Below are 25,270 nucleotides of genomic sequence, written 5' to 3' on the forward strand. Positions count from 1 at the left end.
GGCACTCTGCAGTTAAAATCGGGGCGGGGGGGGGGAGGGGCTACATTCCAGAAAGAAACTCATACTCGCCATCCACACCTGCACACTGTGGTTACCAGTGACTTTGCTGGCAGTGGCCCGGAACTGGAAACTATCCTTCAGCTCTGTAAGAGAGAGGACTTCTGCCCTGGGCCAGGGACACTGTGGAGTATTACTAAGTGAAAAATAAACTACTAAACATAATGATTTGGGCATATCCCAAAACAAGACAGTTAGCAAAAACAACATGAAACAAACAAACAAACAAACAAACAAAAAGCCAATCTCATGAAGTTACGCACTGTTTGATTCCTTTTATACAGCAGGAAAATATAAGGCACAGGGACAGGGGACAGTAGGTGACTACAATGAAGAACCACAACGCAGGTCTCCTGTGGTGGTGATGGGAGAGTTCTGCTTATTATTTGTCAGAGTTTATTTAAAAGAGAGAGAGAAAGGTTGGGGTAGGGGAAGAGATCTTCTATTCGCTGATTCTCTCCCCAGATGGATGCAAGGGGCTGGCCCAGGTTGCAGCTAGGAGTCAAGAGCTCCTTGGGCCATTTTCTGCTGCTTTCCCAGGTTCATTATCAGGGAGCTGGATCGAAAGTGGAACAGCTGGGACTGAAACTACTACCCCTATGGGATGCCAGTGTGCCATGCCATCACACGCCAAGTTGTATGCTACTGATTTGCTTACCAAAAAGACAGAACTTCCGTTTCCTGGGTAACTCCCCAAGGACCTGCATTGGTTAAGGGTGGGTCCAGTTTCTGGGAACTGAATCTAGGCCTTCCTGTGGCTGACAGGAACCCATCGCTGGAGCCATCACTGCTACCTCCCTGGGTGTGCATGAGGAGGAAGTTGCAGTCAGAAGCCAGAACTGAATGTCCAACCAGCTGGGGACTCTCCAGTGGGGTGCGAGGTTCTTAACTGCCCGGTAAAAACAGAACAGGAAGGCCTGTTTTGGCATAGCCGTTCCACTGTCTGGTTTTACTTTCTTAACCATTTGTGTAACGTCACCACCACAGGAAGCTGCTGAGGCATTCACGGGTCACTAGCTACTGGTCTTTGCAGCTCTTAGGAGTTGATAATTATTTCAATGTTAAAAAGCTTAAAAAAAAAAGACCACATATACAATTCTCCACCGTACATTTACCAAGAGTGAGAACAATGGCATGCATATTGCATGCATTAGAATAGGAGCTCTCGGCCCTAGGAGGGTAAGGGAGGGGAATGAGAGAAAAGAAACCAGAAGGCTCCATTAATCAAGAGGGTGACGGGATTGGAAGGGCAGACTCCACCCTCCCTGCACCTGGGGTCCTTCAGGGAGGAATGCGGGTGGGGGAGGGGCAGAATCAATGCCCTTTAGAAGGGGCCTCTTATCAATAATGGCTTGGAGGATTTTTTCCTTTGTTCAGCCCAGGGTTATGGAGGAGATTGGAAGGAGATGGCGGGGAAGCGGAAAGAAGTAGGGAGGGGTTGTAGAGTTGCTGGTCCTCTGAGGGCCCCAGGCCCGCCTAGGGGGCTGCTAGGATGCCAGAAGTAGGGACCTTTCATTCCACCCCCCATGCCATGGAGGCCAAGAATCTGAGTGGCCGAGGCTCACAAAGCCTGGTGCTGGGCACGGGGCCTACAACTGCTTGGGGTACTGAGAGATTCCTTCCCCCACAGCCTACCAGCATGAGCTCAGGCAGGACCCGAGCCTAGCCGACCGCTGTGTCCTCCACAAGCAGCCTCTCCCCACACTACCAGTAAGCTGTGTGTGCTAGCTCTGCTTGTACTATCAAACTTGTGTCATGTTTGCATAACAGATACTTCAAAATTGGTGTAGTGGGGTCTGGTCCAATAGCCTAGCGGTTAAGTCCTTGCTGGGATCCCATATGAGTGCTGGTTCATGTCCTGCTACTCTACTTCCCATCCAGCTCCCTGCTTGTGGTCTGGAAAAGCAGCAGAAGACGGTCCAAAGCCTTGGGACCCTGCATCCCCGTGGAGACCAGAGGCTTCAGCTCAGCTCAGCTCTGCTTGTTGTGGTTGTTTGGGGAGTGAACCAGTGGACGGAATCTCTGTTTCTCCTTCTCTCTGTAAATCTTTCAAATAAATAATTTTAAAAAAATGCTTGTGGAAACACTGAAGTAAGAAATGTTTATTTAGAGCCAAGCAATTTTAGATTTCAGTTTTGTCACACTAGGCATTTTCCAGGAACTCCCCAAAGATTCCACACACGCACGCACACACATTTCCAAATGCTCTGGCACTAAAATACGCTCATCCTAATTCAGTTTGCAGGGCCCTGCTTTGCGGCGGCTCCTGCGGCCAAATGCCAAATCACCACTTCTGCCTTCCGTGGAGACAGCTGTACCCTGAGAGATGAGGGCCCGTGTGTGCTGAGGCCTGGCGAGAGAGGCGGCCCTTGCCAGCTCTGGCCAGCTCTGGCCACTCACAGGCCCAGAACCGGTACTTTCAGAGCCGCTGTCACTTTTCCTGGAAGATAGGCCCCTCAAGGGCCTGCCAAGGTCACCCGATAAACGCGAGCTCTCCCAGCCCGCCCACAGAGCCCGCCCTTTGGTTTCACTCTGCCGGTGCCCAAGTCCATTGCAGGGTAAGAGGTGCGCTGGAGGCACCCTGGGCAGGGACCGTGGGTACCGGGTGCACACCTCCCTCCCCCGCAGTAAACAATAACGGCCGGTCTGGAGAGTCCAGCGCCTGCCAGGTGTCGGCCTCCCCCGCTCAGGCCTACACGGCTGACGCCCACCTAGGCAGGTGGCAAACTCGAGAGAGGTTGGGGAGCTCGCCCCAGGACGCAGGCGGTAGGAGGTTTCCGGCCCAGCCAGCCTAGCCCCCCGCGGCCTCGGTCGTGGGGGGCAGGCCCTAGCGAGGCGCCCACGGTGGGGAGCAGGCGGCCGGCAGCCCGGGCCCCGGAGGGCGCCTCGGGACAGTTTCCCGTCACCACAGGCGAAGCGGGGCGGAGCTTGGTCGCGGTCCAGCACTTCCGGGGCGGCCGTGCAGACCGAGGTGCTTCGCGAGAACGCTGAGGGTCCCTGGGGACGGCGGAACTGGGAGCCCCTCGGGGCCGCGCGGTCGGGACTCGGGCCAGGTAGGCTCGGCGTGGGGGGCTGGCGCGGAGGGGACGCGGTGGAGGGCGGCGGAGCAGGCCAAGGCTGCCGAGCGGACAGTCCCCCGTCCGGCCCGGCCCCTCTCCCCAGAGGGCGCCACCTGCACGCTCTGCTGGGCACCTCCGCCCACCACTGGGGGCGCCTGTTGCCATGGCAGCAGGAGGATGGGCCCGCGTTGCCATGGCCACCAGGGGCTCGCTCCGACTGCTTCTCCTGACCCTTGGCTGCTGGCCCCGGGCCCGGGGCGCGGGGCGTCGTTTGGAAGGCCTGGGCTTTGCTTCAGCATGGCGGTTGGCCTAGCCCCCGAGTGGGTCCGCATGTGTCCGCTCCTTTTCTCTGAGGTCGAGGTGGACGCTGGGTCCATTGGAGAAGGATGTCGGGGGTCTTGGGAATGAGACTGTGCTGAGCCTTTGTGGTCTGGGAGCCCTGGGTCGCCTGGAGACCCTTGCCCCTACTCCAAGTCTTGGGTGGAATGCCATTAAACATTGAGACAGGTTCAATTAAAAAAAAAAAAAAAAGCAAAGTACATCCTCCCCCATCTATAGATCTGTTATTTAAAAAAAAATTAGGAATCGCTTTGTCTCTGCTGCTCACTTTCCAAGATGCCACAGCAGATGTTGGAGTGGTTGGGATTTGAACTTGCAACTCCCTAATGGTGACTGTTGCCCTTGGCCATTCCCAGGGAAATTTAGGCTGTGTCTCCTTGCCCTGGTGCTCACACTCATGGTGACCTTCCAAAAGGGAGACAGTGAGTAAACGGAGGAACTAGAGAGGCCGTGGGGGCTCTCACTTTGGGGAGAGCCGAGTGTCTCCCAGCCCACAGATGGTGTGCCCTAGGACTCTGGGTTTAGTGTTGGTATCTGACAGAATGCCCCACAGTCAGTCCCCCAGAACCAGACATCAGCTTTGGAAACCTGTCTCTGCTGGGACTGGAGCCGAAAGAGCAGGAAAGAACAGGTTTTTTGTTTTGTTTTGTTTTTGTTTTTTTTTTAAGCGGGGATGTGGGACCCCGTGTCTGTCCATTCAAGTGGGGTTCTCTTTGTGTTGCAAAAGACAGAGGACTAGGGGACCAGACGGGGTCAGGGGGAGGAAGGCTTGAACGCTTGTCTCAGAAATTATCTGAGAGCAGCAGCCTTGGCGGAGAGCTCATTTTCTGGTGTGGTAAACATTGCAGGCTCTGCCCTAGAGCTGGAGTTGCAGTCCTGTCCCTGTGGTTTGGGAAGAGGGTGGTGGAGTGCGCTGTGCTGATGCTTGCTTCATGCCTGGCTGCTGCATGGCACCCTGGAGGAGCCCCTTGGAAGCCAGGGGGGCCCTGTGTTGTACAGCCTGCTAGCACTTCTGGGGCTCTGCCTGGGAGGCCCAGTTGGAGACAAAGGGCTGAGAGGTGACAGAGGGTGGGCTTTCTGGGAACCTGTCTCAATGTTGAATGGCATTCCACCCAAGGACTTGGAGTAGGGGCAAGGGTCTCCAGGCGACCCAGGCCTCCCAGACCACAAAAGCTGTGGGCTCTGCAAAGACCTGGGATCTAACCTTGGGTTTCAGCAGAGGAGAAAGTTTGCTGAGTGAATGAAAGCAGGAAGGGAGGGAGAGGGAGGGGCAGAGGGGGGTGGAGGGAGGGGTAGAAGGGAGGAAACCTCCGAAATTACTTGAAGAGGCAGGAAGTTGGGGCTGGAGAGGGACCCCGAGACCACAGGTGGATTCCCATGGTGGGTTCTGAAGTTGTAGGAGGTGGGAGAGCTGGGCCCGGCTGCTGGTTAGCACTTGTGGGTGGGAGAGCTGTGCCAGGCGCCTGGTTAGCACTGGTGAGTCCCAGAACCTCTGTGTCTGTGAAGTGGATTAGTGCTGCAGTCACTGTGGTGACACACACATTCACACAGAAAAGCTGGGCTCAGCGCTGCCTGGGGCACACTGGACCCTCACAGGTGGACAGCTGCTTCCTGCCCGGCTTTACCTCTGTTCTAAAAGGAGGAGTGGTTTCTTGTGATCCATGCGAGGCAAATTCGGAAAGTCCCCTGCATCTGCAGACTGACATTTGAGAGAAGTGGGTCTTCCCCTTTTTTTTTTGAGGGTGGGTCTCATGACCAGCTATGATTCTGTGTCATTCTCAGGGTCTGTGACTCATTGAAGCCCACTCTTGGCCCTTGTGAGGGGGTACAAGGAGGAGTGGGCTGGGGCTGTTCTGAGGGGCTTGTGAAGCACCCCACCCCTGTCAAGGCAAGGCTGGGTCCATGGCTCCAGGGTCCCATTGTTCTCTCTCAGGCCTTGGTGCCTGCTGTGTGAGATCCGTGCATGGGCATGAGTCTTCAGTGCCACCTTCACACATCTTAAAAAATATTTATTTATTTTTATTGGAAAGGCAGATTTATAGAGAGAAGGAGACAGAGAGAAAGATCTTTTATCCACTGGTTCACTCCCCAAGTGGCCACAGTGGCCCAGAGTTACAGGTCTCCCATACAGGTGCAGGGTCCCAAGGCTTTGAGCCGTCCTCTTCTGCTTTCCCAGGCCACAAGCAGGGTGTTGGATGGGAAGTGGAGCAGCCAGGATATGAACCAGTGCCCATATGGGATTTAGACATTGAGCCATTGTGCCAGACCCTACATACTCATTTATTTAATCTCCCGATGCCAGGCTTCTGTGTGGCAAGCAGGCACACCTCCCTAGGTGGGGCAGTCCCCAGAGCCCCCACCCTGGCTAGCAGGGAGATAGTGTAATCTTTGCAGCCACAGGAACTGCACAGTAGCCTGTGGGTCCCTGCCCACTCACCAGGGTCAGTATCAGCAAGGCTGGCTGGCACCAGATGCCTGCAGCTGCTGAGAAACTTGGGGCTCAGAGAGCCCTGAACAGGTGACGGGTTCGTAGGGTCTTCTTTCCCTTCTGAAGTCAATGACTTCGGAATGGTCTGAGGCTTTGGGTGGTCCTTAGGAGGACTCACTTCATGGGCTCTCAGGGACCACATCTTAGAAGCCTGGGTTCTCTCCTGGCCTCTCACCCTTCTTACCTCCCACTCTCTCCTGGCCTATACATCTGCCTCCAACCTGGGCTAGGAGACTGTGGTTTGAGAACAGCCAAGAGGGCCCATGACAAACAATCCTGCTGACCATAGGTGACCTCAGGCTGGCCAGTCAACCAGGCCTCCTGGGCCCCGGGTGTGCATGCTTTCTCCGGAGCTCTAGTTGGGGGCAGGGGAGTGACCATGGCGGCTTCGTGTTCCACCGTGTCAGGGCAGGGACAGGTTGAGCCTTGCTGGTTGCACCACAGCCCTATGGGGTGGAGGGGATCCCCTCCCAGGGAGTGGCCAGCTCAAGCCCTAACAGGCCCCTGTGGGGGCGGTGCTGGGTGGCGGGATGCTTGCCACAGCTGCTGCACCCGCAGCTGGGGCTGGGCCAGCCGGTTCCTTCTCCCTGTCCTGCAGCATCAGCACCTGGCTAGCTTGCGGGAGGCAGCTACACTATGGGGAGTGCTCAGGGGGAGTCTTGGGCATGGTCACCAGCTCTGGAGGCCCTCGGGCCTGGGGCACTCGCAGGTGGATGAGCCAGTGACATTGCCTGCCTGCGTGGCCTTTTTTTGCCAGTGCTGCCACATTTCTCCTCTGTACCCCATGAAGAAGTGTTCTTGTTCCAGATTGAGAAATGAGGACCAGAGCCTTGTATGGCTGGCTGCTCTCCTGCCCACCTCCACCCCCAGCAGGTGGTGCTCAGTTCTCCTTGTGGGTAAACCCACATTTTCAGCCCCTGAGACTTACTTACCATGTGCAGGAGCAAGAAAACTATGCAGTGGGTGGAGGGGACAGGATTTGGGGAGCAGGAACAAGGCCACTGTTGGCCAGAGCCTAGCTTAAACTCACCTGGGAGGACCCGGGTGGATGTCCTCAGTGGTGAGGGGGCCTGCTCCAAGAAAGTGCCATTGGCCCATTTGAAGCCACACACAAGGGTGTGCCAGCTGCTGTTGCTTCCTCATCCGAACAGATGGATGCTGCAGCTGAGCTGAGCTGCTGCCCCAGCCCCAGGGGACAAGACAGCAGCAGCAGTGGCCCACCAGAGCAGGCCGGCTGGCCAGGGAGCCACAGCTGTGGCCTGCCAAGAAGGGAGGGCTCGGGGCTACAAGGGGATGGTGGCAGGAGGCCAGGACCTGGGGCGCTGGGCCGTGGCCAGGGCACGTCTGCGAGGCCTTGCTGGGAAGCGAGCCAGCGGCACCCAGGCACGGGGCAGAGCTCTAGTGCCACCCTGGGAGGGGTGGGTGGATCCTGTGGGTTCAGGCTCCCCTGCGCTTGGCATGAGACCCCTCCCCCATCATGAGCTGCAGACAAAGCAGAGACTCCTAGGGTGGATCTATGGGTTTCCTCTGGTGGGAAGCAGAGCAGGCAGGCCTAGTTCTGGCCTCCTAGCAGAAACCATCCATGTCCAAGATGTGGCCTGGTTGCGCTGGGCAGAGCCTGGACTTCTGGGTGATAGCTGAGTATGGGCACCTAAATTGACACTTCCATTGCATGTACTTGCCCTTTTGTGTGAGCAAGGGGCAGGCAGGGAGTTCTTGGGCTTTGGCTCTCAGCTGCATTTCCTTTATTGCTTTTCAATCTTATTTTTAAAAAGATTTCTTTTACAGGGGCCAGTGCTGCGGCATAGCAGTTAAAGCTGTCACCTGTGGTGCCAACATCCCATCTGGGAGCTGGTTTGAGTTCTGGCTGCTTCACTTTGACTGGGTATCCACGTGAGATGCCGGTACTGCAGGTGGTGGCTTAGCCAGCTATCCCACAGCATGGGCCCCTTATTTTCTTCTTCATTTGTAGCCTTATTCCTTTGTATTCACTCTCCCTCTTGTTTGGCTCTTTTATGTTTTCCCCCTTCTACCTGATCCCACAGAGGGGTTTTGTGTGTGTGTGTGTGTGTGTGTGTGTGTGTGTGTTTTCCTTTTGGCTTTCTTTGGTTCTTTCTTTGATAACAGGTATGCGGTATAAATTTACACACCATAAAACACACAGCTCTTTCTTGAACAGTCCTTGTGTAGTTTGACAGGTGCATGGACTTGGAAAACTAACACCAAAGTCAGCGGCCAGAACTGGCCGTTGCCCCGGCACGTCGCTCAGTACACACACTGGTCCGACACCACCCCGTGCTCCATGCCGCAGTTTTGCTGGGCTCTGTGTAATCTGTTTCTGCGCACGTGTGGCATTTCACTCTGGGGTTTGTGTCCTTTTGTGTATCTGTCCCTATGCATGGAAGAGACCCCAGTGGGAAAGGAGGAGGTGAGGATAGGAGACCAAGTGTAAGTGAGTGTGACAGGAGAGGGGCAGACTTGGTGGTGACTTCACATTGCCTGCAGGGACCCCAGGAAGCATTGTTTGGTCTCTCTTTTTTTTAAAGATTTATTTATTTTTATTGGAAAGGTAGATATACAGAGAGGAGGAGAGACAGGAAGATCTTCCATCCGATGGTTTACTCCCCAAGTGACCGCAATGGCTGGAGCTGAGCTGATCTGAAGCCAGGAGCTTCTTCCCGCTCTCCTATACTGGTGCAGGGTCCCAGGGCTTTGGGCCATCCTCGACTGCTTTCCCAGGCCACAAGCTGGATAGGAAGTGGGACTGCCAGGATTAGAACTGGTGCCCATATGGGATCCTGATGCATTCAAGGCGAGGACTTTAGCTGCTAGGCTACAGTGCCAGGCCCAGTCTCTGCTTTTGTGTACCCCTTTCCAAGCTATCCCCTCCTCCCAGCCCTTACCCTATGTTCCTGGTAAAGCCTGACTGCTCCTGCCAGGAAAACAACCTCAGGGAGCAAGTGACACCTCTGCTGGCTCGGGAGCCTCTCCCCCCCACAGGAAGTTGGCTCCATTGAGCTCCTTCCCTGTCTGTCCTCTCCTATGTGTCCCAGGCCAGGGAGGGCCGTACCGGCTCCCTGGGGAACACACTGAAGCTGCCACCAAGTGCGGCTGTCATGTGGGGTGTGGCCTGGCAGGCTCTGCAGGCTGCTGTCAGGGACCCTCTTTCTGCCAGCTGGGAGGTAGTCCCCCCAACCCGCCCCGAAGGAAGACAGAGGCCCTTGAGGCCCACACTGCCCGCCTGCTTGGCATGAGACAGTCTTGGGAGGCAGCTGAGTAGCTGTGCGCAGGATGTAATTAGTCAAACGACTGGCGTCAGCCTCCCTCCCCTCCTGTCCTGGAGATGGCAGTGGGCACGGCACAAGGGCAAGGCCAGCACAGCTTTGGGGAGCTCCAGGCCCTCAACAAACACTAATTGAACACATGGCCACGATCAGGTGCTGGCCAAGGTAACAACAGGAGGGAGGTGCCGCAGCTTGAAGTCCACAAGGTTGCCTGTATTTTCTCCATGATCTTAGCGGGGTACATAGAGAGGTGGCACTCAGAGGTCACACTCAGCCTCCAGAGGCTATTGGTAGGGTTAGTCTGGATGGAAGGCCCCAGTGGCCTGTCCTTAGGCTCTGTCTGGCTCCTTCTCCTCCCTTTTTCCCCCCCAAATGAATAATCAAAAGATCTGTATGGAAACACCTGTAACTCAGCTTTGTTTTGCCAGGGTCCCATTCATGATTTTTACTCACACACACACAAGTCTTGAGGAGTCATGAGCATACCCGACAGACCACATGATACTTGTACAGATAAGGATGTTACATGTAACAAATGTCAGTACAGCTCCCAAGAGGTGGACATGGAAGGACAGAGACTTCACTTCACGTCATCCAGTACGCAAACCTGTGAAAACATTCCTGACTGCTCCATAGCTACTCACACTCCCCGCACGTCAGTCAGGGGTCACTCGCGACCTTTGGTTTGGGGCCTCTACCTGCCATCATTTGTCCAGGTGTTTAAGGTGGGAAGCGCTGATGGCTGCCTTATCCTTAGACATGAGATAGACACTTGCAGCAAGAATGCTGTGAGCACTAATGCCGTGTTCTTTCTTCTTCTTCTTCTTTTTTAATACTTATTTATTTTTATTGCAAAGTCATATACAAAGAGGAGGAGAGACAGAGAGAAGATCATCTGTCCTCTGATTTACTTCCCAAGTGGCCTCAGTGGCTGGAGCTAGTTCATTCGCCAAGTGGCTACAATTGCTGGAGCTGAGCCAATCTGAAACCAGGAGCCAGGAGCTTCTTCTGGGTCTCCCATGCGGGTGCAGGGTCCCAAGACTTTGGACCATTCTTTACAGCTTTTCCAGGCCACAAGCAGGAGGCTAGATGGGAAGAAGGGTTGCCAGGATTAGAACTGGCGCCCATATGGAATCCCCTGCGTACAAGGCGAGGACTTTAGCCCCTAGGCTACCGTGCCAGGCTCATGTCATGTCCTATTATTGGAAAGGCAGATTTACAGAGAGATGGAGAGACAGAGAAGCATATCTTCCATCTGATGGTTCACTCTCCAAGTGGCCACAATGGCCAGAGCTGAGTCAGTCCAAAGCTAGGAGCCAGGAGCCTCTTCCAGGTCTCCTATATGGGTTCAGGAACGCAAAGCTTTGGGTCGTCCTTTACTGCTTTCCTAACTCACAGGCAGGGAGCTAGAAGGGAAGTGGAGCAGCCAGGACTGCAACTGGTGCTCTATGGGATACTGGCACTGCAGGTGGAAGCTTAAGTGCTATGCTGCGGTGCCAGCCCCGATGCTATGTCGTGTGTGTGTGTCTCTTTCTTACAGCACCACATCAGGAGGTGAATTAGGTCAGACAGGCCCATTGCAGGTGATGCCACTTTTGGCCACTTAGTTTAGATGGTCAGCAACAGACACACTGTCCTGCAGGAAATCACCTGAAAACACACTTGGCTGGCAATTTCCTCTCAGTCTCCCACCCTGATCCTTGTTTTGCATTCAGGTTTTCTGATTGTATCATGTCATCTGCATTCTCTTTCGCAAGTATTTTCTATAAAGGAAGCTTGCTTTCAGTTTCACTGGAGACAGATAACCATTTTAATTTGATGTATCAAATTCATGACTTCATTATGCCTTTGTTGCTTGGAGTGGTCATCCCCCCGCTGGCTCCTGGGCCCTTCCATTCACCTTTGGTCACTTCTTTGCCTTGTCATCCAAAAAAAAAAAAAAAGTCCCGGGTTTACAGAACACTCTCCCTCCCGCCTCCTTTTATGGCAGAGAGGTGCTTAGAGACTTTTAAGCGCCCAGCTGCTCCCCTGCTGCCGTGTTTGCATCAACAGCTTGAATGAAGTTGCATTGTGTACTCACCTGACTCACCTGAGGAAGGGGATGCTTGATTACAGTCTAGTCTCAAAGTAGGATGAAATCTGGACCAGAGGAACAGATTTTAAAGACATTGGGGTCTAGTCCTGTGCCCTGTTGAGTCAGTTGCGTAAACTCAGGTTTGGGGACCCCTTTGCTGGACCAGTGCTGCGGGAGCCCTAGCCATCCGCCCTCTGAGCCAGCAGTGTCCTGTGACTCTGGGTGAGGGGCTGGACTGTGGAGCACTTACCTGCCTTTGTTTTGAAAGATTCTCATGGCTGCTGTGTGTGTGTGTTGAGGGGGTGGTGAAGCTGGGAGGGACAGGATGGACAGGCCACAGGCGAAGAAGTACTGGCAGTTGGGGGAGGAAGGGGAGCCAGGTGCTGGACTGGACGTGAGGAATGAAAGAAAACAGCAAGTCCAGGTGCTGAGCCGGGGTGGCTTGCAGATGGACGCAGTTATCTGTACAGGTGGGAGGAGTCGAATGTGGGATGCCTATGGGACAGCCAGGTGGAAGTGGTGAGGACTCCATTTCTAGAGGGGGCACCTAACCACGCTGAGGCGTGTGCTGGCAGCAGGAGGAGGCACCTGGGACCTTGCTGACCTTGGGGGTGGCTCTGAGGACGCCCCACCTAGGTGGGAGTGGGCCAGAGCCCAGGACAGCGGGCCCATGGCCATGGAAATGACTGGCAGGGGTTTTCAGGCTTCTGTTGACTCTGACCGCAGGAGGTGATTTGCCTTGCCGTCACCCTGTGCACACTCGGGAAAAGTTGAAACAGGTTTCCCAAAACTTCCGCATCCTTCCTGTATGCCCAGCCCCCTAGTGCAGCAAGGATTCAGAACTGGCTTGGGTGAGTCTGCAGCTGGAAGCCCTGTTCTTGGCCAAGCTGAGTTCCTCCTGGAAGATGAGGTGCCCCTGGGAGTCTGCTTCTGCTCTGGGGGCGTCTTCTCCTCTGCTGGCTTTGGTGTACTTGTAGGGAAGGTCTCCTTGGGATAGTCTATTAAATTCCATTATTCTATTCCCTCCCCCCATCTGGAGATTCAGTGGGAGGGGTTGTGCTTGGCTTGAATGTGTTGCACAGAGGACCCTTCAAGTTGCCTACACTGAGCACAGAGCCTCGAGTTCATGCCCCTCCAGCTGGGTGGATTGCACCCTCAAGCAGCAGCAACCCCTCTCGCGCCTCCGCAAGCCCGGCCGGGTTCATTCGTTCCCAGACAAGTGGGTGCCAGGAGCAAGGGAGCAGGGGCCGTGCTAAGGGAGGAACCGGGGCTTCTCCAGAAACGCCTAGAGAACAGATACGCTTCCAAACCAGCGCCTCCACAATGGGCCCCCAGACGGCAGAGAGGCCTGAGAGGTGGGCTGGGGGTGGGGGAGGGAGGCTGGTGATCCCAGGTGCAGCTCACCGGCTCCATGCTTGCTTGCAGCCCGGGCAGGGGCAGGGGGAAGGGCGGGCTGCGCTCCCGCCCCACTTCCTCCCGCGGCGGGGGGCCGGGGAGGGGTCGTTGACCACGTGACCCTCCAGGTCCGGAGGCGGAGGCCAGCGCTCGAGGACGCGGGGGCGGGGCGGAGCCACCGCCTGGGAGTCCACCGGAGCAACCTGAGCTGCCAGCCGAGGAAGCCATCGCCTACTGCTGTCCCGGTCCGGCGCGCCGCCATGGGCCGGGGGATCCGGGGCGCGCTGCCGCCTGGGCCGCCGCCGCTGTATCTGCTGCTGCTGCACCTCCTGCTGCCGCTGCCTGCAGCGCGCACGTACAGCCCCCGGATCAGCCTGCCGCTGGGTGAGTGCGGGGACCTGCGGGAGCCGGGCGGGCCGAGGGGTGCTGCGTGCGATGGGGGCCGTGACAAAGGCTGATGGAGACCTACTGGAGGCTTAGGGTCCCTCCCCGATTCAAAGCGAGGCCGGAGGGCGGGAGTGTGAGAATGGAGCTCCGGGCCCCTTTCTTCTGTTTTCTTTCCGGTAGAGGAGGGGGCGTCACCAGTTCTGTCCCCTCCTCTCCATCCCTTGGGAAGGTGAGGTTTCTGCGGGCTGAGTGAGCCTCTGCTGTCCATTTGTCTTTGATGCTGACCAGAGCTGGTTGCATTGTGCCCCATTCCACCCTAGGAGTTGTGAACATAGGGTTCAGCCTCTCTCAGTAACTATCCGGGCAGATCTGAAGGGAACCCAAGGCTGTCAGGGCATGGCGGCAGCTCTGGCCCCAGGGTGCAGTCCCCCTTCCCCCATGAGGTTCCCAGCGCCTTCTTGTGCGGCTACCTCCTCCAGTTCTCTGCTCGTCCCTCTGGCTGTGCCCTACGGTGCAGTGGCTTCTCCAGTCCCTCTGGGCCTGTAGCTTTGGGATTGGCGGGTTTGGGGTCCCAAGCCCATTGCTGCTGGGGGTGGGGGCGAGGAAGTGCCATCTGCTTGCTCCCTGCTGGGGTTTGCCTCCTTTGCAACATGAGCACAAGTGCAGGTGCCTTGCAAGGCTGCACTGAGCTTCAGGGAGCCTTGGAGTATGGCACAGACATAAAGCATATGGGTGTCCCAGCTGTGCAGCTTGTTGGGGCCACGTTGTGTGAGTTCCAGCAAAGCGTCGGGAATCGGGCTTCCGATACTTAGAGCATCCCCACCCCTACAAGTGTGGTCTTTGCACAGGGAAGCAGTGGAATCAGCACTGCAGTTAAGGCAGGGCCCTGGTGGCCCGAGGTATACTGTCGCAGCCCCTATTTGACACACTGCACATGCCCTGGGTTCAAATCCAGCTTTAACCACTTAGTAAGCATGTGACCCGAGCGGGCAGCTTGGCCTCCTTGAGCCCTTGCTTCCTCATCTGTAAGGCAGGGGTGATGATGATGATGATGATAACAGTGCCTGCATTAGCGCTGTGAGGGTTAGGGTTAGATAAGTCCTTCCCGCATGCTTGGAAAGTGTCAGCTGTCACCTGGTTAGGCACCAAGGTCAGAGCCTTCTCTGCAGTTGCTCAAAGCAGCGGGAAGTGGGGTGGGAGGTGTGTGTGCTGTGCTCAGCCCTGGCCTGCCACCTTGCTGCTGCCAGTCTATTGCACCCCCACCCCCTTGGCCCTTGGCCTCTCAGCTTTGGGGGAAGAAGCAGTAGGAGGGGACCAAATATTGCCATGAGTCTCCCTTATAGCTGTGGGCCAGCTCCTGGGCATGGCCTGTGCCATGGGGCTGGACCCAGAGGGTGTTGGGCAGGCAGACTTGGGGAAACTGTAGGGGTAGAAATCATAAGAGCAGAAAAAGAAAAAAAAAAAAAAAAAGAAAAAGGAAGGAAAGAAAGAAATCCTAAGAGCAGTTAGGATGTCTGAGTTGCTGTCACTCGTGCAGCTCCCAGACCTGGCCACTTCTACGAACTCGTGACTGCCCAGGGGCTCTGCACAGGTCACAGCTGCCATGGATGGGCGTGCATTTTGTGAACTGTGTAACTGGGTGACAATGTCCCGTTCTCTAAGCTGTGCATTCAGAGCAGACCACCCCTCTCTCTTAGGCCGAGTCTGCCCGCAAGGCCCCTTTTCCGTTCCTCCCTCAAAGCCCTGAGAGGATTTGGTGTTGGCAGGCCCTGCTTGATGGAACTTCCCCTCCCTGGTACTACACTCCTCCCCCATCTACATGCTGACCCTTGCCAAGGGGAATGCCCTGGTGACTGCACAGCAGTTCCCCCTGCATGGTTTCCTGTCTCTCTCCCCCCTGGGGGCTCGTTAGATGTCCCTGGCATTGGGGCGGTTCTGCATATGCCTCTCTCGGGGCCATCAGCTTGAAACTGAAACCTGCACCTCCCTTTCCTGCCATGTGCCATCTGCCCTCCCCTCCCCTCCTGAATTTCCCACCCAAGCCATGAGGACCCAGATACCTCAGGATGGTGAGCTGTGTCTGGTAGTGGTGCAGTGGGACAAGCTGCTGCTTAGGGGACCTACACACCTGCAACCTATATGGCAGTGATAGTTCCAGGCCTCGCTGCTCTGCTTCCTGTCCAGCTCCCTGCTAATGCGCCTGGGAGGCAGCAGATGATGGTCTAAGTGCTTGGGTTCCTGCCACCCACGTGAGATTCTCCTGGGGTTTCTAGTTCCTGGCTCCTTGCTGGCCCAGCCCCGGGGTGCTGCAGCCATATGGAGAGTGTGCCAATGGATATTTCTCTCTTTCCCACTGTCATTTTGCCTTTCAGATCAATAAGTGATTCTTTAAAAAATAAAGGAAGGTTCCTTGAAGAGGACTACCCAGTTTGCTTTGTGTTGCTGCTGGGTCCGTGGTCTCATCCAATGGTGGGAGTTCTGGGGCCCCAGTGTCAGCTGGAAGTCTCTAGAAGGAATGCCTCAACCAGGCACAGAGAGCTTGGCTACTTTGGTGCTGCAAACTGCCAGATCAGGATGGGGTCGAGGGGAGTGGCGAGGCTCAGTGAGAGACAGTGGCCTTACTGGATTGGGGCCAGTGAGGGGTGGGGGGTGTTCTAGGGCTGCCCAGCTAGGTCATGTGGGGAGAAACAACACAAACCTGCCCCTTGACTCTCCAAAGCCTCCCCAGCACCCCTTATTTGGGCAGTTAAAACGAGTCAGTGATTTCCCCCTGTCCCTGAAGTGGCTGGCTAGCTGGCTGGGAAGCCACACACACAGGGTCCATGGAACAGACTGGTCTGCCAAGTGCAGCCAACAGAACCTCACTGAGGCGAGAACAGGGCATTTGGCAAGGATAGACTGTTAGGCCTCTGACCTTCGAGCAGGCCTCAGTTCAAGGCTGCCCTGAAGGGCCTCCGGGTGTGCTGGCCGCTGGATGAGGCCCTCACTCCTTGGCGTGACCCCCACTCACTTGGCTTGAGCCTTTTCTTCAGCTCTGCCTTATAGGCCCACGTCTTGCCCCAGGGCCCAGCAGAAAGAGCACTAGCTGTGGCTGCTGGGGCCTAGCTGCGCAAGCTGGCCTGTCATAAGCCTCTTGTCATGTTGGTGAGGCTGAGCCAAGGGCAGGACCTATCTGCCCTCGTCCTGGGAGCACCACAGGAAGTGACGTTTATGGAGTGTGTGGCATGGGGTCAGACACTACTCCGCTGTGCCCCAGACCCCCCGCCCACCTGCCTGCACCCCCTTGGTGTCCGCGGTCTGAGCTGAGTGCTGGCTGGAAGTAGTTTCTGCCAGTTGGAGCTGTACCATGCATGACGTGTAGGGCAGTGTAGACCTTACCCTGTACCCTTTGCTGTGGCAGGGAGAGCCAGGCAAGGCCCCAGGGTATCAGATGCTCCTAGCCCAGCCCCCCTGCCTGGCCTTGGCCCACAGCCCCCTTCCTTGTGCCCTGTGCTCGAGTCCCCGTTCAGCTGGTGTGGAGGGTCTATGTGTAAGCCCCAGAGGGCTCTGAATTTGTCCAGCTGTAGCATATTTCATCCTGCAGGCCAGGCAGACAGTGACACGGGGCTGGTGGAGACGAACCTCTTACGCTGTCGGTCACTGCCCCCTTCTTCCTCTTTTTTTTTTAATATAGCTTTTTTTTAAAAAAAATTATTTATTTTTATTGGAAAGGCAGATATACAGAGAGACAGAGAGGAAGATCTGTCCAATGGTTCACTTCCCAAACGGCTGCAACTCCTGGAGCTGAGCCAGTACGAAGCCAAGAGTTTCTTCCGGATCTCCCATGCGGGTGCAGGGTCCCAAAGCATTGGGCTGTCTTCAAATGCTTTACCAGGTCACAGGCAGGAAGCTGGATGGGAAGTGGAGCCACTGGGACTAGAACCAGTGCCCATATGGGATCCCGGGGCGCATTCAGGGCAAGGACTTTAATTGCTATGCTGTCATGCCAGGCCTGGTCACTGCCCCCTTCTCCCTGGAAGGGCCTTTGCCTCCCTCCTCCCCTCTATGGCTGGCTGCAGCCCGGAAGACCTCTGATGTGGCCGTCCCTGGAGGTCAGAGGGGAGAAGTACAACGGACAGTACGGCTCTGTGGTCAGCTTTGTGGTGCCACCTGCTTCGACAGGCTGCATTCCCCAGCTCTTTCCCAGCTATGAATAGGGAGTGAGGTGGCTGTAGGCACCCTCTCCATCTCCCAGCATGCCCAAGGCCACCCGTCTGACCTCTGCTACCAGTTCTGACGGATCCCTCGGTCACTGTCTAGCCACTGCTCTGAAATGACCATACCATCTCTGCCGCAGGGCAGGAGCTGGCCTTCTAGCCCTTAGTGGCACAGGACATAAGGGGATGGTACATGGAGCCCAGTAGGCAGCAAGCTTTGCAGCTATTCTCTGTTACAGGCCAAATTGTAGTTGTGTCCAACCTGGGGATCCGCACCCAAGCCTGGGCCTGTCCCATTCTCCGTAGAGCTACCTGTTCAGCACTCAGGGGCTGGCCCAGGAAGCCCCTCTGCTGGCTTAGCGGGCTTCCCCAAGATGGGAGATCCATGTTGAAGGGTCTTCAGTGAGGATGGGAGACTGAGTCCCCATCACTGGAGCCCAGACGAGGGACATAGTTCGGTGAGTTACCCCTTCTTGCCCACCCCCAGGCATTAAGACACTGGCCAGCATGCTTCCATCCTGTATCGCAGTGCTTGGCCTTGTGGATTCCCTCTTTCTGATATCTCATACTTGTACCCTAGGTGGCAGCTCAAGTGGTTGGCCCTCCGCCACTCACCCACTCACGTGGGAGACCCAAATTTGAGTTCTAGGTACCTGACCCAGCCATGACTGGTAAACATCTGGGGAGTGAACCAGTACATGAGAAATCTGTTTCTGTTTTTCCTTTCTCTGTTTTAAAATTTACTTATTTTCATTGGAAAGTCAGATCAGACTTAAAGAGAAAAGGAGACAAAAATCCTCCATTCGCTGGCTCATTACCTAGGTGGCTGGAGCTGAGATGATCTAAAGCTAGGAGTCAAGAACTTCTTCCAGGTCTCCCATGTGGGTACAGGATCGCAAGGCTTTGGGCCATCCTTAACTGCTTTCCCATGCCACCAGCAGGGAGCTGGAATGGAAGTAGAGCAGCTGGGACAGGAGCAGGTGCTGATACGGGATCCTGGCACTTACAGGGTGTGGATCCAACCATTGAGGTATCACGCCATGCCTGCCACATGCCAGCCACCGTTTGTGGTATGGAGACATACTGCAGCTAGGGAAGCTCACATGCATTGTCAGGGCCCTGGAGCCAGAAGAGGTTGGAATCAAGCCTTAGGCTGGGGGGCCTCTAACTCCAGATTTTCTTCTTTGCCATAAAAGATACCTGCCTCTCCTGTCATCCATGAATGGTGACATGTGACCCAGCTCAGCCTTTGGAGAGTTGATGAATGAGGTGTTTCCCTCTGCTAATGAAACCCTTTGAGCTCACTATGCAGACCAAGCAGAGCATGTGGCTTAGGTGCCCAGGATATGGCCTCCACTGGGACTGCCTGAAGTAGCTGTGGGCAGGGGGGCCAGAGTCCACCTGTGGGATACAGTTTGTGTCTGAGTGAGCTGCTGCTCTTGAAAAGTTCAGAAATTTCATATGAAAATCTAGGTGTCCAGCTTTCCTGGACACCTGGCATGGCTGAGCCTCACCCCATAGAGTAGCTGTTGGCTGAGCAGTGCAGTGGGCTGCTAGCTGTTGGCCTGGGATGGCATGTTGTGTTCCAAGTATGTGGGGAGGAAGTCAAGGAAGATGGCTGGGCATTAGTGCCCCAGCTGCTCCCCCGCTGTGGTCTTCCCAGCAAAGCCACCTGGCCTCCTCTCAGGGAGGGCCGGTGGCAGGGCAAGGGGCACGCAGTGGTCAGTGGTGAGGTCAGGGTACCTAACCCGTGGCGGCTTGCCTCATTTCTCCAGCAGCCCCTGCCATTGTCACACTTGCATCTATGGTTCCCTGGGATTCCAGGGCTGAGCCCCCCTGCTTGGGGGAGGGGGTGGGCAGAAAGACAGAGTGACAGAGGAAGAGAAATCTGCCATCTGCTGGTTTGCTCCTTGAATACCTACACCAGGGTTGGGTCAGCCCAAAGCTAGGAGCCCAGACCTCCATCCAGGTCTCCCGTGTGGGTGGCACCCAGGTGAGTGACAGAGGCCCAAGCCCTTGAACCATGGATCTGCCACCTCCCAGGGCACACACACATTAGGAGAAAGCTGGGTGAGATGTGAAGCAGCCAGGACTGGAGCTCCAGCACGGGGTGCTGGTGTCCCAATCAGAGGCTTACCCACAACCTCACCCCAGGCCATCGCCTTTACTCCGGGCCTTTCTGGGACAGAGCACCCTGCTTTGGGATCTCCCTTTTGTTCTTTTCTGAAGCCGGGCACTTACTCGGCCAGGTGATGGAGATGTGTAATATGAGTCTGATTTTGATCATCAAGGTATCTGACCTTGACAGAGGAGGCAGGCATGGTAAACCCACCATGGGCACTGCACTGCATCCCCAGGGCCCTGCAAGATTGCAGCCAAGGGCTCTGGCCCAGTCAGGGATTCATGAAGGCTTCCCAAGGGAGGTGGGACTGAGTGAGTCTCGAAGGCTGGCAGGAAGGGAAGGGTGTTGCGGGCCATGGGACTGCCTTAGCCCAGATTGGAGTAGGCAGTAGACCCTGAGGTGCAGGGATGGGGTGATGGGCACCAAGGGTCTTTTATGGGACCAACAGGGTTCCCTGGCAAGTGGCCCTGTCTGGAGGGGTCCAGTGTCAGCTTCTGCAGTGACCTAACTACTCAGGTGCTAGTGGGACCAGCAAGGGCCCAACTCTGAAGGCCACTGCAGAGGCCAATGTGCAGGGGCTGAGAGTAAATGGGGGCCCCTGGGGGCAGTGTGATGCCTGGGCAGGTGGTACCACAGAGACCTTGGAGGAGAACTGCTGAGGGTGTAGTGGGAGGTGCTACTGAGGGGCTTAGAAAGAGCTGTTCTGGGTTGTGGAGATCTGGAGCTGCCAGCACTTAGGTCTCCAAGGACCTGGGACATGGGGTGTGTGCCAGAGCCGAGAAAGGCCCCAGGGAGGGGCTGGTGACATGGACCCAGGGGTCAGACCCTGGCTCTCCCACTCCCCTGGCTGGGCGGGTGCAATCCCAGGGAAGAGGAGAAGGAAGTGGTCCTGTGAGGAGGCTGTGAGGGCTGCAATGCCACAGCTGACAGGGGGGCTCTGCAGGAGAGGGTGTGCAGTGAGTGACCCTGGAGAGTGCTGGACACAGATGTCCAAGGGCCAGGTGGTGGGCATCCAGGACTGGGTGAGGGGGGCTGACTGAGGCGTGGGGAAGTGGAGCGGATGGCTTGCACAGCTGCTGACCTCAGGACTTGGTCCAGAGTGGATGTGGGGGGAAAACGTACTTCCGCAGTTTGGAGTTGCTGATACAGGATGTGGCCCCTGAGGAGATCAGTCTAGGGAGTTAGTGTTGTTTGTGCCCTAGGTGAGGGGGCAGGCCCTGGATAGAGGCTGCAGAAGAAGGGGCTCTAGGAGCCACCAGTCCCTGGGGTCTGTGGAATAGACAGCTGGACTCCTGAAGTGGCAACAGGCTGGCCCTGGTGTAACGCTGAGTGACCTGGGCCTTCTGGCCAGAGCTCTGGGCCAGCTGGCCTGGGCCCTGGCAAGGGGTGGCTGCCCTGCTTGCCTGTCTGTGGTCCCCAGTCTCCCAACCAGGACTGCAGCCCTGCACTGGCCAGAGGACACCCTTGATGGGTCAGGGCTCTGCCCTGGCCTTGGTGTGGGCAGGAAGAACGGCCAGGCTGCCCCGTCAGCATTTGTGTCCCAGCCACTTCCGGCAGGTCCAAGGTCCTATGACTCCGTGATGTGTTGGAGTGGAAGTGCCAGCCGGTTCCCTGTCCTCACTCCACAGGGAACCTGCTGTTTTCTGGCCCAGCCCTGCCGGGGCCTGTGGAGGGCAGGGTGTGAGGAACAGGTCAGTGCCCACAGGGGAGCATGTACCAGGGTGCGGCCCTGAGTCATGGCACTCTTGCTGCTCTCCGGCTGGCTGGCTGGCCGACCCAGGGTGGGTTGACCCTGGGTGGGCCTTGCTGAGCCTTGTTCCCGTCTCACCCCGCAGCTCCCAGCTTCCGGCTGAGTCAGAAAAGGGAGCTCAGCGTGGGGCTGGGGTCTGAGTCCTTCACACAGCACTTCCTGCCAGAACCCCACACCTCTGGGGTGGGGAGCTGACATCACCCCCACCTCCAGCTCCCTTCCTGTCTCCTTGGAGAGGGTGTGGGCCCAGGAGCCGAGCAGGGTGTGCTGGCTGGAGCTTAGGTCGCAGTTGTGACCCATGGAGAGCCCGAGGACCTCCCCTCCCCAAAGTGCCCCTGCCAGGGAGCGTCTGGGAGTGCAGCACAGGCACGGGCAGGCCCTGTGCAGCAGTGTACACAGACACGGCATGGGCACAGGCAGGCCCTGACAGTCCGCCCCCCTGCAGGTGATTCCAGGCACCTGGGTGCTGGGGCGACAACACCACTCACACCACCACTCGGTACAGAGCAGCACCTATGCCCCATGTCTCCCCATCCCAGCTGGGTCTAGCTTGCTGGGCCAAGGGAAGGGGCCGGCTCTCCAGGTGGCCCTTTCCCTCCAGCGCCTGTTGCCTAGCTGGATTTTCCTGCAGGGCTTTGGGATTTTGTTTCTGAGGTGCCCGAGTGTTGGTCACGAGCCAGCCCCCATGCCCACGTGGGGAGGACGTGTGCAGGGCTGTTTGGAAGCAAGCACCCTGTAACTGCAGGTTATTATGTATATTATTGTTTACGTGCATAATCTCATTTCTTCTCATAACAAGCAGGTGAGGCCAAACGCTATTATTGGCCCCATTTTACAGATAAGGAAAGTGAGGCTTCAAGAGGTTAAGTGGTGTGTTCTGTGGCACACAGCTAGTGCCTAGCTCTGCTGGCCGCGGGCCCGGGCCAAGCTTCCACGCCCTCCCCAGGGCCTCAGCAGGGTTGAGCTGCCACCTGGGCCTTGGGCTTATCTCTCCGACTGACTGGGCAGAAGCCAAGGGCGGGCCCTGTGCACCCGCCAAGATGAAACGCCCCCTCCTGCTAGGGTGGAAAAGCACTGGCCCAAGGGAGCCCTCCCAGGCTTCCAGAAAAGGTGGAGGGATGTGAGAAGACCATGGACCCGGGCAGTATCTGGCCCTGGACTCCATCCATCTTGGAGACCCTGTGAACTTGCATCTGCTGGTATACTCATGGTATGTCCACAGTGGGGCCTGCCTGATACCTCCACTCAGTGTGGAGAGTGTGGTCGGGGACTGCCTGGCTCAGACCCCCATGCCTGGGGAGAGGAGCAGTCCAGATTGTCAGGGGGGGCTGGCCCTGGGTCAGTGATTATCTCTCCAGATGACCTGCCTCACCCCTCCTGTGCTTTGCAGAAGTCTAGGAGGTGGGATTTGGGAAGGTGGCCTCCTGGACTGTCGCCACTCCAGCTTCTTTCTGTGTAAGTTACGTTCTCTGAGAGATGACCAGTCACTGGTTATTTCTTTCTCTAGGCGCCCACAATTTGTGAGTGCACCAGGCAGGAGTCTGGATCCAAGAGCTCCTTGCAGGTCTCCCACAGAGCTGCTGTGTCACCCCTGCTGCCTGCGAGGATGCTCACATGCAGGAAACTGGAGCAAGGAAGCAGAACCACAACTTAAGCCAAGCACTCTGGTGGAGGGTGTGGGTGTCCCCTTGATCATTGGGCCAAGCACCTGACCCTGTGTGCGTGTTGAGCTCAGCAATCACCTACAGATCACAGCCACCAGAGGCAAAGGGCCTCCCGAGGACACCATTGAGGAGTGGACCTTGAGGTCAGGCTGCTGGCCAGTCCCCAGGATTGTCAGCTCCGAGCATAGAGAGCAAGCACTGTGCCTAGGTGCCCAGGCCGCCATGGATCAGAGGAATAAGGGAGGACCCTTGTGCTGGGAGCTTGCCTTGGGCTCTGGGGTACAGCACTGATGGGAGGTGGTGAGGGAAGGGAGCCCGAGGCAGATGCCTACTGGGTGCTGCCACCTTGGAGCAAGTTGTTTGCACCTTACTGCTTTGGGAGTACAGTCTGGCCTCCAGCAAGGTGTGACTTCCTCCATACCTTCAATGCAGCCTTTTTTTTTTTTTGGAACATTTATTGATTTGAAAGTCAGAGTTATAGAGGGAGAGACAGAAAAGATTCTTAACCACTGGTCACTCCCCAAACAGCTGCAAACGCCCAGGTCACAGCCAGGAGCCAGGAATCAGGAGCTTTTTCCAGGTCTCCCACATGAGTGCAGGGTCCCAAGGTTTTGGGCCACACTCTGCAGCTTTCCCAGACCATAAGCAAGGAGCTGGATAAGAAGTGAAGCAACCAGGACTCTGACCATGGAGTCTCAACATTGCAGGCAACAGCTGTGGCTGCTATGTTGTAATGCTGCCCTCTACATTCTCACTTCTAGCTCTGAGTACATTATGTGACAAAATTCCCAGCCCATATGTTTCCCACAAACTCCTGTGATGGCCACTTGCGTGGCCATCTCCCCTTAGAAGTGGGAGGGTGAGGGGTGGTCTCAGAGAGGCCTCGGGCCTATGTCATCCTGTTGGTGCAAAACACCATCCACCTCGTGTCTCGGCAGGTGGTTTCCTAGCCTCTTCCAGCAGCACCAGCTGCCCAGGAAGCCTGGTCAGCGTCCTGCCCTTGGACAGCGGAGCACCGTTTTCCTTTTCTCTTTGGCCACTGGGAGGCTTGGAAGCGAGCACAGCTCTTGCGAGCTGTCCGTGTGCCCGTCTCCTGCCTTACTGATCTAGGCATCATCTCCGGCTCTGTGTTGCTCTCCGCTCCTGACTCTAACATTCATTGTCTCACTGCTTTCTCCCTGTGGAACGAGGCTGAGGGTACGTTGGACACCTGCTGTGTGAGTGCACCTGATGCTACCTCCACAGCTGCTTGGCTGGCATGCTGCCCCTCCGCTTCCTCCGCCGGTGAGGCTGTTTGCTCAGCTGTGCCCACTGGTCCCCAGGATGGACGTGGGACTGCTCGGGACTGCTTTGGGCTTTTCTCAGATGTTTAGAATTCTCGAGTTGATTGCTTTCCAAATGCATCAGTCACCCAAGGCATGAACGGGGCCCCTGGTAGACAGGTGGATGTTTTGCTCTCCGTTTAACTTTTCTCCTCGCTGTCTTTCACATTGCTCAGGTACACCCTCTGCTTGTCACAGCATCCAGACCCATGGCCATGGGAAGCAGGAAAAGTCTGCTGCTTACGGCCCTGTCCTCAGCCCTGGCTCTCTGCTTCACTGTGCGCTTTCCTGAGTTTCTTTTTCCTGTGTTTGTGTTTTTCCCTGTAATTTTCAAGCCTTTGTTTTTACTTTAGTAGTAAGCCATTCATATCTTTTTGAAGTTTTATTTATTTGAAAGACAGTCAACAGAGGTGGTAGATCGGAGAGATATATCTTCATCCACTGGTTCACTACCTGGGCTGATCCAAAGCCAGGACTCGGGAGCTTCCTCCGGCTTTCCCACCTGAGTGCAGGACACAAGGACTTGAAGGCATCCTCCACTGCCTTCCTGGGTCATGAGCATGCAGCTGGATCAGAAGTGGAACAGCAAGAACTCGAACTGGTGCCCATATGGAATGCCAGTGCTACAAGTGGAGGATTAACCCATAATGCCAGATTGCCAGCCTCAGTTTATTTTTTATTGCATACTTCTCAATGACAAGAGGTATTTAAAATTTTAAATACATATGCATGTTTATAGACATAAATACATATATATATCCGTATATATATATACACATAAATTAAGTATTAAAGGGCTGGTTGTGAAAAACTAAACACTTGCACTCTCCCCCATGTGGGTCCGGTTGGTTGGTGTTCCATGTGCCCCTCTGGTCCCCTTCCATGACTTCCGTGGATGGTGACCTTGGCAGGATTCTGCAGTCATAAGCTGTGACACCGCCATCCGTTCACTTTTGCCCTAGGACGAAGTCACAGTCTCCCCGCTCCCATAATGACAGCCCCGCCCGCTGCCATGTGTTGCGCTTGTCTGTGCTGTGAGTGCCCAGCCCCCGGAGGTGGCTGCTGTGCAGCCAGAGCAGGCTGTGAGGCCTTGCCTTCTGCCCACGTCTCATGGCACGCAGGGGAGAGCTGCG

At 56.1% G+C, this 25,270-nt stretch overlaps 1 protein-coding gene across 2 annotated transcripts in view; it reads left to right on the forward strand.

Moving 5' to 3' along the window:
- The first annotated feature begins 3,010 nt into the window (after positions 1-3,010).
- Positions 3,011-25,270, forward strand: part of SEMA4B (semaphorin 4B) — a 31,980-nt gene continuing 9,720 nt past the window's right edge. Inside the window, exons 1-2 of one of the 2 annotated variants that reach the window (XM_040968680.1) lie at positions 3,011-3,110; positions 12,825-13,080. In XM_040968680.1, coding sequence (XP_040824614.1) covers positions 12,957-13,080 — 124 coding nt within the window. In that variant the 5' untranslated portion in view covers positions 3,011-3,110; positions 12,825-12,956. Of the gene's footprint in view, positions 3,111-12,568; positions 13,081-25,270 lie in introns of those variants that run through there. The other variant, XM_040968679.1, reaches the window with a different exon arrangement.

Source organism: Ochotona curzoniae, unplaced genomic scaffold, assembly GCF_017591425.1.
Source record: "Ochotona curzoniae isolate NIBS_2020 unplaced genomic scaffold, NIBS_Ocur_1.0 scaffold_4701, whole genome shotgun sequence".
Lineage (NCBI taxonomy): Eukaryota > Metazoa > Chordata > Mammalia > Lagomorpha > Ochotonidae > Ochotona > Ochotona curzoniae.